We start from the raw sequence: 21,856 nt of genomic DNA, 5'->3' as shown, positions 1-21,856 counted from the left end.
GACTTGAATTAATCGTAAATGTAATTGCAAACTCTAGGGCAACCACTAAAAAAGTAAAAATAACAAGTATAATTGATATGTTAAGAAAGGAGAGAACATGTAATAGTATAAAATGCTCAATTCAAACCATAAAAGGCACAAAAACAGTGGAAGACAAAAAATAGGAACAAAGAACAATGGTATAACAAATAGAAAACAGTAACAATTACAGTAGATATTAATACAACTGTATCAATAATTACTTTAAACATCAATAGACTAAACACACCAATTAAAACACAGATTGTCAGAGTGGATCAAAAAACAAGACCCAGCTAGCTATACGTTGCCTATGAGAAACCAACTATAAAAATAAAGACACATATAAATTAAAAGGAAGGGGACGGAGAAAGATATACTATGCTAAAGAGAGTGGGAGTAGATATGTTAATTTCAGACAGGCAGACTTCAGAATAAGGAAAGTTAGCAAGGACAAAAGGGCATTACATGATAAAGGGGACAATTCTTCAAAAAGACATAACAATCCTTAGCATATATGCACCTAACAACAGTGTCAAAATATATGAAGTAAAAACTGATATTACTGCAAGGAGATATACCTGATCCACTAATACATTTGGAGACTTTAACACCCCTCTATCAGAAATGTACAGATCCAGCAGGGAGAAAATTAGCAAGAACACAGTTGAAATCAAAAGCACCTTCAATCTACTGGATATAACTCACATCGACAGACTACTTCATCTGATGACAGTAGAAAACACATTCTTCTCAAGCTCACACGGAACATTCTGGACCATTTTATGGACCATAAAACACACTTTTAAAAGAACAAAAATCATATAATGTCTAATCTCAGATCACAATGGAATTAAACTGGAAATTAATAATGGAAAGATAGCTGGATAATCCCAAAATATATGAAGATTAATCAACACACTTCTACTTAACACATGGGTCAAAGAAGAAATCTCAAGAGAAATTTTAAAATATTTCAAACTAAATGAAAATAAAATACAATTTATGAAAATTTGTGGGATGCAGTGAAAGCAGTGTTTAGAGAAAATTTTACAGTACTGAATCCATATAGTAGAAATGAAGAAAGCTCTAAAATCAATAATCTAAGTTTCCACCTTAGAAAACTTGAAAAAGAAGAGCAACTGAAATCTAAAGTAAGCTGAAGAAAAATAACAAAAATTAGAGCAGAAATCAATGAAACTGAAAACAGGAAATCAACAGAGAAAAACCAACAAAACCAAAAGCCAGTTCTTTGAAAAGATCAAGCTTCTACGCAGGTTAACTAAGAAAAAAAGAGAGAAAACAAAAATTACCAATATCAGAAACAAAAGAAGAGACATCACTACAGATTCCAAGGACATTTAAAGGATAATAAAGGAATACTATGAATAATGCTATGCCCACAAATTTGATAACCTAGATGAAATGGACTAGTTACTTGAGAGACACAATCTGCCAAAACTCACACATCAAGAATAGACAATCTGAACAGACTTATATCTACTAAAGAAATTGCATCGATAATTAATAACCTTTCAAAACATAAAGCACCAGGTCCACATGGGTTCATGTAAGAATTCTATCAAACATTTAAGAAACAACTTATACCAATTCTCTATAGTCTTTTCCAGAAGACAGAAGCAGAGGGAATATTTACAGAATTATTCTGAGGCCAGCATTAATACCTAAATATCTAATACCAAAACTAGATGAAGACACTACAAGAAAAAAAAAAAGGACCAAGATCTCTCATGGGCATTGATGCAAAACTCCTGAACACATTAGCAAAATATAAGCAAATGAAATCCAACAATATATAAAAATAATTATACACCACAACCAAGTGGGATTTATACCAGATATGCAAGGGTGGTTCAACATTCAAAAGTCAATTCAGGTAATTCATCACATCAACAGACTAAAAAAGAAAAAAAAGACATGATCATATCAATAGACAAAGAAAAAGTATTTGACAAAATCCAACACTCATTCACGATCAAAATTCTTAACAAACTAGAAACAGAGGAGAACGTCCTCAACTTGATAAAGAACATCTATACAAAACCTACAGTTAATATCATAATTAATGGTGAGAAACTTTCTTGCTAACCTCAGGAACAAAACAAGGACGTCCCCTCTCACCATTCCTTTTCACCATCATAATGGAAGTCCTAGCTAATGCAATAAGACAAGAAAAGGACATAAAAAGTATACAGATTGAGAAGGAAGAAATGTGTCTGTTCAGAGATGACATGATTGTCTATGTAGAAATTCTGAAAGAATCAACAAATCTGTAGGTTGCTTTGGGTAGCATGGATATTTTAACAATCCTAAGTCTTTCAATCCATGAGTACGGTATATCTTTCCATTTATTTGTGTCATCTTCAATCCCTTTCATCAGTGTCTTACAGTTTTCAGGGTACAGGTCTTTCACCTCCCTGGCTAAATTTATTTCTATGTATTTTATTCTTTGTGAGGCTGCTGTAAATAGATTTCTCTTTCTGATAGATCATTATTAGTGTATAGAAATGCCACAGATTTCTGTATATTAATCTCACAGCCTGCAACTTTACTGAATTCATTTATTAGTCTAAAAGTTTTTCTGGTGGAGTCTTTAGGGTTTTCTATATATAGTATCATGTCACCTGCAAATAGTTGTGTATATATATTTTAAAGTAGTGGGATAATCCAATAATTTAGTTTTTAGGTTACCTATAGGGAAAAAAATAGAGCGATCCAGAGATAAAAGGTAGACTTTCCTGAATGTAACCTGTTCTGTAGATTTAACTTTGAAACATAAGATACCTCATTAGCCCAGTAGGCATCAGTCTCATAACTTTGAAACCATGAAAATGTTTTATATACTTAGAAAACAAAATTGTATTTTTAAAAATCCCTAAAACTAAAATCAAATGAATCAACCCAACTTCATCAATTTTGTGGTTTAACCACACAGACAACTGTTCAAGTGACTTAAAATACAATAATTTGCACTTTGCTATACAGCAGAAACTAACACAACACTGAAAATCAACTACACTCCAATAAAAATTAATTTTTAAAAAATACAATAATTTGACTATCTCTTCCTAAGAAACATATATCACAGATATTTCCCTCATGGGATATATCCTAAGAACTACCAAGACATCTTAAACTGTTCGAAGTAATCATATTATTAGTAATACGATTGTTAATTATTATTCTGGAACTATTAAATGTAAGATAATGCAAATGAATGTCAACAGGGACTAAAATTTTCAGCATAAGAGAAAAGTGATACAACTATAAAATCAAAGAATTAGGTAAAAGTCTTGCAATTCTAAATTTGAACTATTTGAACTCATGTTTGCGTGCATGTTTTTAAAGAGAAGATACATATGTATTTCCTAGGCGAAATACAATGAAAATCCCTAAAAATAACTAAACTAGTGGTTTCCAAGTAGTGGTCCTGAAATACCATCTCCCAATAAAAGAACCAGCGCTGTACGTAGGGGAAAATGGCTGACTCCAAGTAGAGGATAGATATAAAATATATACAATGAGCTGGGAACATCTTAACAGAAACAAAGAAACTATCAAGGACTACTGAAGCTGTGTCAATACAGGCAGGATATAATTGGACTTCATCAAAATTAAAGGATATCTTTAAAGACACCACAGGGACTTCCCTGGCAGTCCAGTGGTTAAGACTCCGTGCTTCCACTGCAGGGGGCATGGGTTCGATCCCTGGTCGGGGAACTAAGATCCCGCATGCTGCACGGTGCAGGAAAAAAAAAAAAAAGACTCCACAAAGAAAATGAAAAGGCAAGTTACATACTGGGAAATACACATATCCTGCAAATGACTGGTGGTATTCAGAACATATAAGAGCCACAATTCTGTAATAAGACAAACAGCCCAACTTATAAGCAAAAGACATAAACAGACACTTCACAAAAAAATTATAAAAGGCCAATAAACACATGAAAAGATGCTCAACATCACTAATCATCAAGAAATGAAAATTAAGGGACCTCCCTGGAGGCTCAGTGGTTAAGAATCTGCCCAGGAAGATCCCACATGCCATGGAGCAACTAAGCCCATAAGCCACAACTACTGAGCCTGCGCTCTAGAGCCCATAAGCCACAACTACTGAGCCTGCACGCCACAACTACTGAAGCCCTTGCGTCTAGAGCCCTGCTCAGCAACAAGAGAAGCCACCGCAATGAGAAGCCACCGCAATGAGAAGCCCGCACACCGCAACGAACAGTAGCCCCTGCTCGCCGCAACTAGAGAAAGCCTGCACGCAGCAACAAAGACCCAACGCAGCCAAAAATAAATTAATTAAAAAAAAAAAGGAAATGCAAATTAAAACCACTATATACCCAGTAGAGCAATGCCAAGTGTTGGCAAGAATGTAGAGCAACTGAAACTCTCATACACTGTGGGTTGAGGATGTAAAATGGAATAACCACTAGGGAAAACTACTTGGCAGTTTCTTATAAAGCTAAGACACATAACATACACATAACATATGACTCAGCAGTTCCACCTCTAGGTATTTACCCACAGAAAACTATGTCCACACAAAGACTTGTACACAAATGTTCATAGCAGCTTTATTCATAATAGCCAAAATAACCAGAAAACCATATGGCCAATAGGCATAATAACCAGAAAACAACTCTAATGTCCATCAACTGGGGAATGGATAAACAAATTTTGACATATCCATATAATAAAACAGTAACCCACAATAAAACAAACTGTTGACACATACTACAACATGGCTGCATTTCAAAAGTATTGTGCTAAAAGAACCGAGACCCAAGAATATATAATATCTGATTCCATTATAGTGACAGATCAGAGGTTGTCAGGAGCCTGGTTTGAGAGGGGACTGACTCTAAAAAGACATGAAGATATGTTCTGGGTGATGGAAATGTTATGTATCTTCATTGTGGTGGTGGTTATACAGGTGTGTACATTTGTCAAGACTCAAATGGTACACTTAAAATGAACACATTTTATAAAGTAAACTTTTAAACAGAGCTCAGGATCTAATACAAAGACCTCCCACAAGCTAAGGAAGGGACATTTGAGGGAAAAGAAAAAAAAAAAGAAAAATAGTGGTACTGGATTAGAGTTAAGAGACATCAATAAGAACTCATGTTTAGCTCAATACAGATAAAGACGGTTGCTTGTAATACTTATAGATATATGCATATACACCAATTAGTATACACTCATATTATTTCATTGCTCTGTCAGCTGAGAGGGCCTAAAAAAAAACAGCACCCCAGTAGGAACAAGCACACCTAGTACCAGATCTCAGCTCGCTCGCTCTCTCTCTCTCTCTCCCCCTCCCTCTCCCTCTCTCTCTCTCCCCTAGCCATCAGAGAAAAAGTCCATGCTACCCATACAAAGAGGTCCACATAGAAACTGAGGCCTCCAGCTGACTTCCAGCATCAACAACCAGACATGAGAGTGAAAAAATCTTCAAATGATTCCTGCCTCCAGCATCCTAATACTTTAGCTGAGGTTCCAGACATAAAGGAAGAGATAAGCCATGCCTACTGTGCCCTTTCTGATTTCCTGACAGAATCCATGAACAAAATAAATGGTTGTTATACACCAAGGTTTGGCAACTGGAACTCCTTTTAATATTATCAAAAAATATTATGTATTTGCAGATCATACAAGGGTAAAGACATATTTTTTATATAAAATGAACATTTTAATCTACATTTAAAAATCACAGTAATCAATCATGTACTATATATACATTATCAAATTCCTACCAGGTAGTATATATTGTATCTCCACTTATACCCTTCCCCTTCTCTTCTAAACCTTTTCCTTTGAAATGGGTAAACAACACTCCTCTGTTCTACTTAATCCTATACTCATTCTCAAATTTTTAATTTGGTGACTCTCTACTCTTGCTGTTTTACATTTACTGTGTTTTATTCTTTCCAAAGAATTTTCACATGTACGTCCTCACTTGGTTCTCACTATAACTTGTGACATACTGGTGCAAGAGACTTACTCAGGATAGTTTTAAAACTGTTAATAAGGCCTTCTAAGTTAAAGTCCTCCATTGCATGAGTCAGCTTTTTATAACACGTATAGTCCTATCTCCTTCCTTATCAGTGAAACTTTTTCCTCATCTAGCCAAAAATATCAAGATGTAGAAAAAGAACAAGGGAATTTTTTTAGGTGGTGGGGGGAGGGAAATGAGGGACAGGAATAGAACTGGGTAGGGGACTACAAAGCAAAGCTAATAATTATGTATACATTCTGGGAGGTACAGTTCCCAGAGACAGAAAGCTTCATGCTAGAAATTAGTTCTCAATTCAGAAAACCAGAGAACCAAGCACTAAGGGTAGGTCAAAATCAACTGTAGTGTGCAAAGTCAACATCAATGGTAGCCTATAAAATATCTGAAAGAGGCTGGAAGTTGGATAATCAACTTACGATTCAGCTAAAGACTGAGATCTGAAAAAGTAATTTGCATAGCAGTCATTTTAAATAGATCCAGAGTGGAGGTGAGGATAAATATCAAGTCTAAATAGATTCTCTGAAGATAAGTCATCAGGTTGAGGTGGGGTAGGAAATGATAAAAATGACCTTTGAAAAAATACTGGACAAGGAAAAGGGAACATCATTCTGAAGTCTCAAAAGAAAAACTTCTGAAAATGACTTATTATTGGAACCAGAGAAGGTCATTAAAATGATTAAGAAAAAATATTTTAAAATATATTACACAGATCAGTTGAAACATTATTCCAATGGTTTTAATTTCATATATGAGAAAGCAGATTGACAAAAAAGATTAAGACATTAAAAACAAAGATCATGAAAAATACCGGAGATGGATGGTGGTAAAGATTGCATAACAATGTAAATATACTTAATGCCACAGAACTGTACACTTAAAAATGTTTAAAATGGTAAATGTATAATGTATTTTATAACTTAAAAAAGAAAAAAATGTTTTAAAAGATCAATTCATACAAATAAACTCAAACCATTGCCCATCTGCTCTAAGGTAAGATTTCAGGTGAGCAAGAGATGCTTACAGTGCACCTCTAAATCCTAAACTATTAGATATCCTCCCACAATGATGAATTATTTTATACTTTCTTGAATGTGGCCACAAAGCTTCTCTTAAGAGACAGAGATCCCCTATAGCACATGCATGCCCTAATCATCAACAAATGCTTGAATGTTCCTCCTGACTCTATATTCACAGGTCTAATTTTGCTTTCAAAGCTATTTTAATTGTGTGCTCGAATTATGTAAAATAACAAGTCTCTGTTATAGAAGAAGAAAACACAATTCAATGACTGCATTTGAAAAGTTCTACAGACTGGTGAGAAGTATCCAGTACCATAAAAATACGTTTATTATTTCATAACTGTTCTAAAATAACATATTAGTGTCTGTGCAAATACAGAAAACAGTGCCAAAAGTTAGTAGTCTGTGATGCTATGAGTCTAGCGTACAAAAGGGGCCTTTCCATCTTAGTTAATAGCATGGAAAGCCTGTAGTTAGGCTTAACACCTCCCCTCCACTCATTCTTTTGGTCATCAAATCTTACTGACACTACCTCAAATTAGCCTCTCACCATGTTAAATTCAGTTCCATTATGTTAAGCATGGTTCTGATCACCTAGACCAAACAACATGTCCAAAATATTGCCAATGCAACATATGACCAACATAAAAAATTATTAACAAGATATTTGACTTTCTTTTTTTCATACTAAGTCCTTGAAATTCAGTATGTATTTTATACTTACAGCACATCTCAATTCAGACTAGCTACACTTCAAGTGCTCAACAGCCCCACTGGACAGCGCAGACCTGAGACCATCAGGAGTTCTCAACAATGGCTGCACATCAGAATCACTTTTCATTTATTCAGTAAGTGAACTTACTAGTTCCAGGGTCTGGAGATGAATTGGTAAACAAGATAGATCTCTTCAGCCCTCATCTCACATACACATGCCGTTAATTCTTTCACTCTAGGTGCACAGCTTCACAGGTTCTCAAACACACAAGTCCTTTAAAATATTGTTATTGTGTTGGTTTTCTTCCTCTTCCTAGACTCTCACCCATTCCTTCCTTCATCCCATCTATCCTTCAATATCCAGTGCAAATGTCATTTTCCTCTGGTTCCCCAGGCAGTTACTTATTCCCTCCATTGTGAGCTTTGCTCTTCTCTCTCTGACATACTACCACAGTCTATAGCATTACAGTTTACCTATTTATGAATTGGCCTCTCCACAAGTTCAGGGTTTATCAACCTCAGACACATTGGAGTTGAGGCCAATAGCAGAGAAACGGTGGGATTAGTTTGCAGAAAATCACACACATCCTATCTTAGCCACGCTATGTTATCTACGCGATACTTGCCCCTACATAAACTACATCTGATTTTCCCATAGAAATTCATTATGTGAAGATCAAGAGTCACACATGTTACAATAGGGAATGTACCACAGAAATGATCAGCACCTGTTTTCGTGCCAGATATAGCACTCAAAATAATTAATACCTGCTATCCTAACTTATTAACAGTTTTCTCTAAGTTTGGATAGTGAATTCCCTAAAACCTGACTACTCTTGAATCTTGAGACTTTATCCCTTAGGTGTGCATGAAGTTAAGTGCCTTTGAGGACTATCTCATCTAAGGAAAGCAAGAACCAGGCTTTAAATGTCTTAACAAAATACCAACTTTGCTGTCTACTAAAACGATATGCTGAACATATAAACCTTTACAATCAACAACTACTTACACTTAGATATCTGTTAAAAACCTCAATCTCCAATGCCGATATTCATCTCCTATTAAGAGCCTAAAACCAATTTATATTTGAGAAAAAAGGCTAAGAGCTATTCTAATACCATTTATTAGGCTGTCACACTGGAAGAGTCAGTCATGATACTTGTTTTACATATATTTTCTTCACAGCAACACAATAATATAGCTATCATCTCCATTTTACAGATAAAGAAACTGACAGTAGCATTAAATAACAATTCCTAAAGTAACGTGTTCAGAATATGAATTCCAGATGTCTGCCCTTTACATTAAGTACAATCTACCTAGTGGTATGCTGGAGCCAGTTCACACTGACTCACAAGAGCTAACTGTTAAATTTTTAGGAACTGCACAAGCTGTAACTAAAAATTAAATCATAAAAACAATTAAATAAGTAGTATTAAAACCAACAGTACTAATTATTCAAAACTCACTTCCCAAATATTTTAGTACACTTTACTCTTGTGGTTAATTACATTTATTGTGTGTGTGTATTCCCACACTTCCCAACTCTGTATTCAGTGATACCATTTTAGTAGCCTGAAACTGACCACGATGGGAGTATTTACACCAAAGAAATTGGTAAATCCTACAAAGTATGGCTTTCTTTTTTTCTGAGTGGTTGTTAAACATATACCAGCAAACCATGGAGTCCATTCATTATTCTGAAATAAAAAGTTATTTCAAAATGCAATACACATGCTCAGCCCCTACCCAGAAATTCTAATTCAGTAGATTAAGGGTAAAGTACCTGCGTGTGTATTTTGAAAAAGACCATTTCTCCTCCAAAAGGATTCTGATACATACCGCCAGCTGAGAACTACCATTTGAGATTTCTAAAACGGTTTTACGTATCATATCAGACATTAGAAAGCTACATACTTAAAACTGCATTACTTTAAGTCCCCAAAGATGTTTACAAACTATAATATAAAACTGTGACACAGCTTTTTTTCAAGGATCAAAATAGCCAAAAGAAAGCTTCTATATATCGAAAATTATCAAAGAGGTTGCTGCTTATACAATTCAGTAACTTTCGTAAAAAGGCTATAATGAGACAACTAGATATCCATATGCAAAAGAATGAGGTTGGACCCTTACCTCACACCATAAATAAAAATTAACTCAAAATGGATCAAAGATTTAAATGTAAGAGCTAAAGCTCTAAGATTCTTTGAAGAAAACACAGGCATAAATCTTTGACCTTGAATTAGACAACAGTTTCTTAAATGTGACACCAAAAGCACAACAAAAATATAGATAAATTGGATTTCATCAAATTAAAAACATTTTTTAAAGGACACCATCAAGAACATGAAAAGACAACCCACAGAATAGAGAAAATTTTTGCAAATCATATATATAAGGGACTTGGATCCAAAATACATAAAGAATTCTTACAAATCAACAATAAAAAGACAACCCAATCTAAAAATGGACAAAGGATCTGAATAGACATTTCTCCAAAGAACATATACAAATGGCCAATAAGCACACAAGAAGATGTTCAACATCACTAGCAATCAGAGAAATGCAAGTCAAAACTACAATGAGATTACTGATAGGTATAATCAAAAAATTAGATTAACAGCAAATTCTGGCAAAGATGTGGAGTATTGGAAATCTCACACACTGATGTAAAGAATTTAAAATGGTGCAGCTGCTTTGGAAAACATCCTAGCAGTTCCTCAAAAGGCTAAACATAGTTACCACATGACTGAGCAATCCCACTCCCAGATATAAACTCAAGAGAAATAAAAACATATGGCCACACAAAAACTTGTATACAAATGTTCATAGCAGCATTATTCACAAGAGCCAAAACATGGAAACAACCCCAACATTCATCGACTGATGAATGGATAAAAAGAATGTGATATCTCAATACAATGGAATATTATTTGGCAAAAACAAGAAGTGAAATACTGATACATCCCCTAATCTTTCACAAACCTTGAAAACACTATGCTAAGTGAAAGAAACTAGTGACCAAAAAACTCACATATTGTATGACTCGATTTATATAAATATCCAGAATAGGCAAATTTACAGTGACAGTAACTGGAATAGTGTTTGCCCAGGGCTGGTGGTCAACTGAGGGGCTAGGGAAATGACTGCTAAAGGTTATGGGTATTCTTTCTGGGGTGATGAAATTGTTCTAAAATAGACTGTGGTGATGGATACATGACTGAGTATGTGAAAAGCTGCCCAAGTGTACACTTTAAATGGATGAACTGCATCTCAATAAATTCATTGCAAATGCACACACAAGAGCACGATAAATTTCTTTAAAAAAAAATTAGATCTGGGAAATTTCCATTCCTGACAAACATCTATGTTTTCTTTTAATCAATAAACTACATCATAAATTGTGCTTCTCTTTTGGTTTCACCACTAAATTCTGTGATCATATGTGCTTTCTAGTTCAGTTTCTGTCACCACCATGCCTTGCCTTCACTGTTTTAATTTAAAAGTGTTGTACTGCAAGGCACTTCAACTCTTCTTGGAAGCAAGCAGGAAATGATGGCTGGCTGAATTCCAAAAACTTAATACATTTAAATACTCATGATGTCCACCACGGCACAGAAACCCTACGAAGTTCAGCTTGAGCTCTGCCAACCAGATCCCTTCATTTTAACTACCACCAAGAACTAAAACGGTAAGAATTATGTTTTTCCAGAGGACTTTTTCCCTCTAAATTACATTATCCATATAGAACACTGTAATGCAATATTACACATTTACCATATATTTAGCACACAAGATAATATTTAAAATAGAACATAAATAATAAATCACTACTGAAATTTAACTTTGTTTGGGGAAATTCATTCCTACCCTAACAGGTGAGGATGACTCCTCTGTATTTCGTTTCTGGGACTCAGTGTCCACATCTTGGCGCTTGTTCTTCATTCTTTCTCTAAGATCCCCTGTAGGTCTTTCTGGTGACCTTTGAACCAAAAAACAAAAACAAAACAAAAAACAAAACAAAACAACAAAAATCTATATTTATATAACATTTTATAAGAATATATTTACAGAAATAACCTCACAAATCTCAAAATAGTTTTTCTACTATCCATGGCTCCTAAAGTTCAGAAAAACAATTAATAAATTTCAGTTTATATATTAATATATAAAAAAATATAAGCATCACTTACAAGTTTTCTCCCAATACCAACCAAAATGCATACACTAAAACTCCATGGGGTGGCAGGTACTGGTGATATTAATAAGAAACTATACGTGAGTTGAGAGAAAGGAATTTGTAATTAATAGCTTAATTTGTTTTCCTATGAATCACATAAATATATTAGTTATATTTGAAAGCAAAAAGTAGGAAGGTAAAGTTTTAAACCACAGCACTGCAAAATTAATCTAGAAACAACAGTATTATCATATACATGTATACGGTTGGATGCAACATCAACAACTGTGAAAATATTTTATGCATCCTAAGAATGAAAGCAAATAATGTTATTCTTACAATTCTTCTTAAATCTGAAATTATTTCAGAGTAGAAAGTAGTTGAAAAATTCAAAGCAAGATTTTCAACAGTGAGTTTATGCTCTGCTTTTATACTCTTGTTTTTAATTAAGGAAAAATATACATATTTATATTTAACACTGGTAAAGCTTCATAATTTATATTAGCAATTTGATAAATGGATGTTCAATTATTTTCACACCATCACTAAGTGAGAAAAATAAAGCAGAGGTAGAAAACACACTGCCTTTATAGACTATTCCTAGAGCACCATTAAAAGAGGGCAACAGTTGTTAAGGAATGATATGTCCCTCTTTAGCCACCAAAAAAAATGTGTATAATGTTTTTAAAATATATAAACAGATTACAAAAATATTGACATCTATTTCAAGTAATAGCTGTTCAATCAAATCGAGTCCTTTATCAATCATTAATACAAATCACATGATTAGTGAAAAAATAATTTCAGTCAATTCACTTTAAAGGAGCTCATTAACATTTACATGCACATTTTATAGATCTATATTAAATGTTTTAACAGTTAAAGCTGAACTGGTAAATGGATCTTATTAAGGACAAGCATTTAAATGCTTTAAATTATAATTATGATGCACATGTAAATTTTATGTGCCCTAGTTTCCTTTAAATAATAAGACAGTGTATTATAAACTTGTTTCTATCCTAAACAGTACCTAACAGAATGCTCTACATACAGTGAATGCTCAGTGACTTAAATGATTTGTGACTAAGTAAGCATTTCTGAAATACATTACTTTTCTTTCCATCTCTGAATCACATTATGAAATATATTTTTCTTCCTTATAAAAAAAAGGGAAAATACACAAATACAAAGGAAGTTATTGGGGAAAAAATGCACAAAATAGCAAAATTATAACAAAAAATCCTTTATTCTAAATCTAGTAATGACACTATTTTTTTCCATTTTAGACAAATTTCTCTGCCCATTTGCCTCACAACCATCTCTTGTATAAAAATTTTGAGTATGTTAATGTCACAGATGAAGTAAAGCATGTATTAAAAGTACAGTAATAATATAAGCAAAACATTAAAATTATTGAAACAGTTTCCCCAGGTATGTGTTTGTTTATACAGGTATTAAACTTATAAAGACTAACTTTCCCACATTGACAGAAGGGACAGATGACAATCTAAATACAAATAAAACAGAGTACTCAGCATCACAAATAACCTAAAAATGTACAACATTTAAGTGAACAGAAAGTCAGCTAATGTTAAGGTTTTGAATTTTAAGTTCTGTTAAACTTCAAAATCCATACACATACACAAAAATTCACCCAATTAAAAAGGAAATCTCCAAATGCTAATGTTCAGTTTTGACACTGTCGCTGAAGCCAAAGCAATCAGCACATTCAATTTTAGGACTAGGTAAATCAGTTGTTTACCAATCAAGTTTAAACTGCTTTTGTGACAATCTTTATGTATGTTACATCTTTAAACACCATAGCAAAATCATCATGAGGGAGCCAAAAGAAAAATAAAAGATTTTTGTTAGGAAAGTCTAATTTAGCCTTGCCTTTATTAAAGGAAAAATGATATTCTAAATAGGTAGTACATTTATCCACATATAAATACATACTTTCATTTACCTCAATATATTGTGATAAGAGATTTGGCAAATGCATTTTAACCTACAGAGCTTGCATTAGATTATCTTTTGTAATTACGATTTGAATTTAGAACATCTTAAAAAGCTAAAATTATACTTATTTAAATTCTACTATTTTAAGAGTTGAATGTAGTCTCTCCTCACTAAAAGCAAATCCATGAAATTCTGCCGTCTTAAACAGCACTTTAATACATAATTGCGGGGCAGGGCACGAAAGTAAGCCATACATATATTACAAAAACAAATTTTTGAGCAAATTAATTTTAAAGCAAACATCTCTATTAATCTTGAAATTAACAACTAAAAAGATCCTGTCGATCTTTGCTATTTATAAGACTACCACCAAAATAGAAAATCTGACCAAACATATGGTAGTATTTCAGATTTTTATACTAGATAAATTACAAAAGCCATCTTCTAATAGTATATGAACAATTCAAAGTTCTCAATTTACCTTCTATAATTGCTGCTATAACCTTTACCACGGGGTGAAGGGCCATGTACGAATCTACATGTGTTTCCATAGAGGCAGTTGCCAGTCTTCAGCCAGTTACGGCACTGTGTCTAAGAGACAGATATTACTATGTAAATTTCATATTTAGTCATATTTATTTCTGGAAAAAAAGATGCTAGTGGGACAAAATTTAAATAAATGCTATCAAAATTCCAACTAACCTGAGATATATTACTCCCCAAATAATAAAAACATCAAAAAAAAAAAAAGCCCATAAACCCTAATGCCCATCTCACTCCTTTTTTATGAAACACATTTTAAAAAATTTACTAAACCAATATTCCTACAATACAACAACCTATTCACTTTTGTGATATAAATAAGAAGTTGAAGTACAGGAATTCAAGAGAACCCCTGTGACTGTACTAGTGACAACTCACCTCTGCTGTACTGCCAGTGCTGGGTCCAAGCCTCTCAAATACACTGGGTCTTCGGGATGTGCTATCAGATATGGTCTTGGTATTTTCCACTGTGACCTTCCTTCTAATTTTTGACATTTTGTACTACTTTAACCAAAAAAGAGAGAGGCAAACTGTAAAATTCTTCAGTTTTAAATAACTGAGCCAATAACTTACAAGTAGATAAAATGGTAGATAAGATAACACTGCAAAATTACAGGGGATTTTTCTCAGAAGAAAAAAGCCATAGGAGAGGTCACAAGTAAACAGAGGTAAACAGAAACTATCTTCTAAGACATACCTTATTAGTGAATTTAGAACAATTTTGAATCTTTTGCCTAGAATTTTACCTCTTCTACAGAGTGAGTAAGATTCTACTCACACAGTTAAGTTTCCATAGTACATTCAATTTCAGAAAACACACTATAAAATGTTTAGTTTCTAAGTTCCTTATAAAAGTTGTTTCAAAATTTAATAACTGTCTTTTACAGAAAGTTGTGCTATCATTCTCCATCAACTAGTTAATGGTTAAAGAAAGCTTTGCCAAAAATAAAATCAGGTAAGAATTTTAGTCAGAGTAGAAATTATGTTTTACACAGTTTAAGTGATAACATCAGCTATGTCCCAAAAATCAGCTTGGGAGAAAAATACTATTTAAATATTTTCTTTGTCTTACAGAAACCAAAGAAGAACAGCATAATCAGGAAATTTATTTTGCAATAATACAAAAAACAAAACCCTCAATGTTGATAAGTGACCTTCTTTCAAAATATGACAGGCTGTAGAACTAGAAAAAGTGAAGATGTTTTGATAATCTATACTGCACTGAATTGACATAAAAGTCAAAGATGCTAAAAGAAATAAACAGGCTATTTACCATTATTATTAACAAGAAAAGAAAGATGAATTATAAAAATATTTTACAAAAGTAAATAAAACATTAGAAACTAAAATATACAATCAGGTGATTCAACTAGAAATGAAAATATCAGATAACAGCACTATGATATATGTTAGAAAACAATGTTAAATTCTAGACCTAGAATAATCTAGAGAGTACACTACTGTGAGAAGTGGGTAGGAACTGCCTAAGAGAAAGAAAAAGGAACTAAACCGTATCACACTTTATACACTAAATATTAGTTGAAATTTTGTTAGTAGTCAAAAGTTACTAGAATGAATGATGTCAACTAAAGAAGTAAAAGTTCCATTTGGTAAAGAACTGGTCTCTATAAAGTTCACAAATGCTCTTTAATGTGGTTTCAAAGTAAGGTCCTATCACTTAAAAGGAAATTAAATCATGGTAGTACAGAATCAAAACTTAAAAAAAAAAAATTACAATGTTTGGTCCAGTTAGATACTTCTTGTCAAGTCACACTTTGAAAAGGTCCAAAGAATATGGACATTTGACAAATTAACAGGTAATGAACCAAAAGGAAAATATGATATGATATAATATGGTAGTTTTAAATTGGAAAAATTTATATTCTTATTTTCTAATATACAATGTAATCATTAATTACGATTACAATCAATTTTTAGTGATTCAAAAAAGGTAACTTGAAAGTAATTACAAATTTTAAAAAATTACAGTGTCACATAAGTGAACAAGAATTTGTGCAACATAAAATCACTTATGTAAGGAACTATGAGGTCCACCCTCCACACTATAGTGAGTATTGCAAGATAATCTTTGATTTAACTTTTCTTGAGCTTATTCTCAGCCCAAATGTGAATTTATAAAGGAAAAGTTGGTAAATTCCACATGTACATTTGACTTACTGAACATAAATAAAAGCCAAGATAAGCGATAAGTGGAGCTGAGAAAGATCTAGAAGACATAGAGCTTTGATTAACTGAGAAAAACACTTTTTTATAATTTATAACTAAGATTCGATAAGAAGTAAACATGTAACAAAATGTATGGAAAAAGTTAGAACAAAAACAAATTTTTAAAGTCTCATTATCTGTTACTATAAAAACATACAGGTGTACATTGAAATCCTCATTCATTAATTCAATTTTAAAAACATTTATTAATAAACTTAAAAATGAATGTGTTCTAAAAGTTTCTTATTAGTTATTATTAGTTATCTACAACTTGAGAAACAGGCACACCATCCCACCACACTGCATCAAGACAAGTAACCCTAAGCTTACATTTTTCCTTCCACTATCAGTGGAAATGGTCTGCCCCCAAAATCTCTATCTCCAACATGCCCCTACTCCAAACACACCCTCCCTCCTCCAAAAAAAATCAACAGTAGTGTTTTGCACAACTGGGGTAACAAGCTATTTATTATTATACTTGAAACACTGGTCATATCTCTTTTCTTGTCTTTCTGAGGGCTCCAGGTATTATTAACTCTACGGTTTCTCTTCCCCACCTATAATCTGTTGCTTGAATCAGCACTCCTCTCCTCCTCTGACCTACTGCTGGAAAGCAGGGTCTCACAGCTTCTCTCCCATCCTAGATCCCTAACATAAGCTTTGAAGACTTCAAAGGGTTTGGACTGCGACAGACAATCAAGTGAGGACTAATGATCCAATCTTATCCCTTTACTTGTATTCTTGACACTAAAAAAAGTTCCTTCCAACAGAGACAAAGTAGCTCTTACAGGTGACATCAAGAACTACAAGATTCACCTACATAGTGATTATCCCAGGAGTTTTACTTCTGCTACTGTTGAGTCTTCCAACTCAGGGAAGAACAGCAATGAAGTAAAGACGTATTCTCTTTTCTCAGAGAGTCCAACTGTGTCAGACCTTGGCCTAAAATGACACTGAGTTTGAGGACCAGGTCTAGGTTACAGGGAGGTCCTAGACAGGAAAAAAGAAGAAAGAAAAGAAACCCTGAGGCAATAAAAGAAAAAGTAGAAATTGAACTTTTCTAATTGACAGAAACAGAAATTCTTCTGATCATCTATCTAGGAACTTCTATCAGTAGTCAACAAATTATCTAAATATTATTATGAAACATTTATGATTTTTGCACAGAAAAAATGCCTTATGCCTGCAAATACAAAATATAATATTTTAAATCCCATTTTTCTAAATATATACACATAACCTACAGTACACGAGGAAAACATTTGCTCCTATATATTAATTTAAAACTATGTTACCATCTAATATGATGATTAGAATTTTCACTCTAAAAATTTGGGCCCAAAGAGAAAGATAAACCACAAAAGAATAAAATGTAGATTTGAATGAGAGGAGGAAAACTGTTTCAATTAATATCTGAACAGACTTCAATAAGAAGTAAATGCTTCAAAATATATGAGAAAAATTAGAAACAGTAAGAAAAAATATAAATATTAAAGTCTTCCCTATCTCAGAGACTTTGAAGGCTTTCCCTCAGTTTTCAATTTATTCTTTAGTTTTAAGTAACCATCACACTCCCACTCACATTATCATGTCTTTCCCAAACACGAGCATTATTAGCAAAGCCAGAGTGACAGTGGTAAAAGTCTGTTGAGTTATTCTCCTATTTCTCCTCTCCATTTGCAGAGTAAATAAATATCAGAAGTTTTAATATTTTTTTCAACTGAAAAAGAAAATGAAGGGAATTCCCTGGCGGTTCAGCGGTTAGGACTCTGAGCTCTCACTGCCAAGGGCCCAGGTTCGATCCCTGGTCAGAGGAACTAAGATCCCACAAGCCGCGCGGCATAAAGAAAATGAAAAACATGGGACACAAAGTTTAAATCTACTAAGACACAACAAAAAGTCTTAATAAATGGGAAATGTCCTCCTTCCCCCGGAAACTTACAAATATCACAATGTACTCATAGCTTCATGCTATAAATATGACTGAGAAGGGAGAAACACAGGGGCCTCTTTTTAAATTATTTCTGAACCCTGATTACTAAAATCTTGTCAGTAAAACTTATTAGTTCTAGTATTCTCACTGCAATCCACAATTACATCTTTTTGAGTTCTCATCTTCCGGTAGCATAAATGAAAGCATAAAACACTTTAATCTGGATAAGTAGCACCATAATATTAGGAAACTGTGAAATAACTAAGCAATTAAAGCTACATAATTACTGGTACTAACTGGTAGGAGAATAAATATCCACTGGCATCCTAAAATTAAAAGTGTTATATTAAAAATAAGACCTCTTCATATTTATATTTCTTAGTTTTGAAAGAAAAACAGTTAAGTTTATTTGTTGCATAGTGTGAGAGAATTTTTTCTTAACATATTTTAAGAAAAAAAGAACTTTCTTGAACAATCTTGCCAATTGCTTATATGTAGATAGACTAAAACAATTTCAAACTGAATTCAAAACAGAATCGTCAGCACTAAACTGACTACACAGGTGTGAGGAAGGCAATATTGTAGCATTGTGCAGAAAATACATTTTGTTAAAAAGACTATGCAGGGAGAATATCCCATGCTGGCAACTACTATAAAGTGAAGTAAACAGAACTGCAACATACAAAACGACCAAAAAAAGAATAGAAGACACTTTATATATACCAACACCAGTTAACATTTCAACTGCTACTAAGTATCTGCTGAAAAAGCTCCAACTCAACTCTATATGAAAAGCAGAGTGGGAGGTAGGAAAGACTAAAATTTACTGAAAACCAATTCTATAAATAAATGTTAAACAACTGCTTTCTATATGTAAATGTCAGTGCATATTACAATACAAGTTAACACCGATAACTTATTAAATGTTTGATAACTTGTACAGAAAGTAAAATAGCATCCACCTGTGGGATTTTAGTTTTAATTTATAAATATGAAAATTAGATAAATTTGCATATCTTAAAATACGCAATCAATGTTCATTTCGAATCACCGATAGTTAGGAAGCGCGTAAGAGGCATGCACCTGAAAAAACTAGATCCTCCCAGATTCCCACAGTAAAAGTCTTAGTTTCACAATACAACTATTTTTAGACACAAATTGCTACATACCTGCACCTACATTCTTAGTCTCTTTGTGAAACTGTCATGTTATAATCGAAATATTTCATTAAATTCTAAATTATTCGAAAATCTAGAGATATGTCCACAAAACTGTCCAAAACATTGTCGCTTAGGTTCTAAAGTCAGTAATTTCAAACACTGCAGAACCAGACTCCGAGAACCGGCACCACATACATACGCATGGATTGTACTGCATAAGCATTTGGATTTACTGCAACAGTATTTTTGGCAAAACTTTGAAAACCTGAGGTGTGAAGATTTTTCCAAACTTTTAAATTATTTCTTCAAAACAATCAAAAACCTGAAGAGGTTGCGTACGCCCATAATTTTCAAAGTAGTTCAAATTATCTGAAAACCTCGGGATATAACCGAATGGCTCGACACTACGCTCCACAAACAAGATCCTACCGATATCATTCACGTGATATCGACTCTGAATAATTTTCCAGCCACATAAATTATTTTAAGCTATTTAGAAAGAGACAATGCCAAACATCAGAGCCTCTCCTTTCATTCACCTTTCCGGGTTTCTGACAGATAGTTGCCAAAAGTAACTACCTAGGGACTGTGAAGATAAAGTAACACTCCTCAACTCCGAGCACCTGTGTCGTAATCACTGCCGGGAAATAACCAAGACCAAATATAACCAAAAGTAAGATACCTTTCCCTAACGGGTCTGGAATTTGTAACGAGGGAGCTTCTCAATCTAAGACCATACTCCGGCACCCTTCCATCTCATACCAATGCGAATACCGCGCAAGAGTTCCCAGGCTCGCATCAAATGGTAGTGACCCAGCAAAGCCTCCAGTCTGAATCCACGTGCCCCCTTAGTCAAACTCGCCAGAATAAGAACCAGGGCGAGAAACCAGTCAGGAGCACAGGAATCTATTGCAGAGTTAAGGGTGGAATGCTCAAGGAGAGCTCAAAATTCTGGCGTGACCCAAGCAGGGATGGAGGACAAGCAGGGCCTCCCCATCCCGGGCCCACCCAACGCCTTTCCCCCGGTACCCACGCCAATTCACGGAGTTCAAACTTACCTCCTCGCTGAGCTCCTTTCGCAAGCGCAGTCCGGAGGTGGCACCGCCGCCGCCGCTCCAAGGAGCGGGGGAAGCGACTCTCTGTCCCCGCGCCTGGCCCCGGGAAGACGACAGCGAGAAGGAGGTGCGCGCGGCTCCCGGGAACCTGTCCTCGGCTACCGAGGGACTCCGGGATGGCTGGGGAGCGGAACCCGCCTGCCGCTTCGCCAGGGTCAAGCGAGCCTGGGACGTAGGAAAAAAAGGAACGAAGAGAGACTGGAGAGTAAGAAGAGACAAGGAAAACACTATCAGGCCGCTAAGAGGATCGCCTCAAAATGCCGCCGGAAATCAAGAGCTCGCCCTGTTCCCCTAGACCGAGGCAGCTTCCGGCTGCTAGATTAGTCGTCAGCGCGTATGCACCGCCCCTTTGTGGACGCGCCCCCTGGGCGTAACGTCGTTTCCTAGGCGAGCTGTCGAAATCAAAAAACCTGTGCCTAACGAGCTAGCCCTGGAAAAGAAACCGGGAACCTGGGAGAGAGAAAATTCCCAATTAACAGTGGATTTAAGAGAAAGCGTTTTCTACTTTTATTACATAATTTCTTACAATAGACAGCTGTTGTGAATATGGAAAAATGCCACGTTTGTTGTCGAAGATAACTGCATTCATTCGCTCAACGTTTTTATTGAGCAGCTGAACTGGAGTGGCAGGCGGTATTTGTCCTGTTTTTCACACTCCTCTGCTTTCTCGGCCATCGTCTATTACAGTGGAGCAAACGGAATGCACGGGTGTGTTTTTAAAGGCGTTAGCAGAAACTTACTGTAAATTTGGAACAGAAATCTTTAATGTATACTTGTGACAGCCTTTCCTTTTCTTGTTCAGGATGCAATGCTCTGCATGAAAGTAGGTATTACAATTGCTTGAGATGTCTAGTCAAATGTCGCGAATCAAAGAAAAAAATCAGTACCTAGCCTCTCAAAAAAAAAAAAAAAAGGAAAAAGAAATGTGAATCCTTGTCTGCCT

General features: G+C 34.5%; 1 protein-coding gene across 9 annotated transcripts in view; it reads right to left on the bottom strand.

The window, feature by feature from the left end:
* Nucleotides 1-21,209, bottom strand: part of ZC3H13 (zinc finger CCCH-type containing 13) — a 91,382-nt gene extending 70,173 nt beyond the window's left edge. For 5 of the 9 annotated variants that reach the window (XM_030882231.2, XM_030882234.2, XM_030882235.2 and 2 more), the window contains exons 1-4: nucleotides 20,857-21,209; nucleotides 14,858-14,983; nucleotides 14,418-14,527; nucleotides 11,668-11,779 (exon numbers count right to left, since the gene is read on the bottom strand). In XM_030882231.2, coding sequence (XP_030738091.1) covers nucleotides 11,668-11,779; nucleotides 14,418-14,527; nucleotides 14,858-14,974 — 339 coding nt within the window. In that variant the 5' untranslated portion in view covers nucleotides 14,975-14,983; nucleotides 20,857-21,209. Of the gene's footprint in view, nucleotides 1-11,667; nucleotides 11,780-14,417; nucleotides 14,528-14,857; nucleotides 14,984-17,525; nucleotides 17,696-20,856 lie in introns of all 9 variants that reach the window. The other 4 variants (XM_030882232.2, XM_060287841.1, XM_030882233.2 and 1 more) reach the window with 4 other exon arrangements.
* Between the last annotated feature and the right edge of the window lie 647 nt (nucleotides 21,210-21,856).

This window comes from Globicephala melas, chromosome 18 (assembly GCF_963455315.2).
Source record: "Globicephala melas chromosome 18, mGloMel1.2, whole genome shotgun sequence".
NCBI classification, from domain to species: domain Eukaryota; kingdom Metazoa; phylum Chordata; class Mammalia; order Artiodactyla; family Delphinidae; genus Globicephala; species Globicephala melas.
Note: the sequence above shows the minus strand (reverse complement) of the source record. Positions and strands in the feature narration are given on the sequence as shown.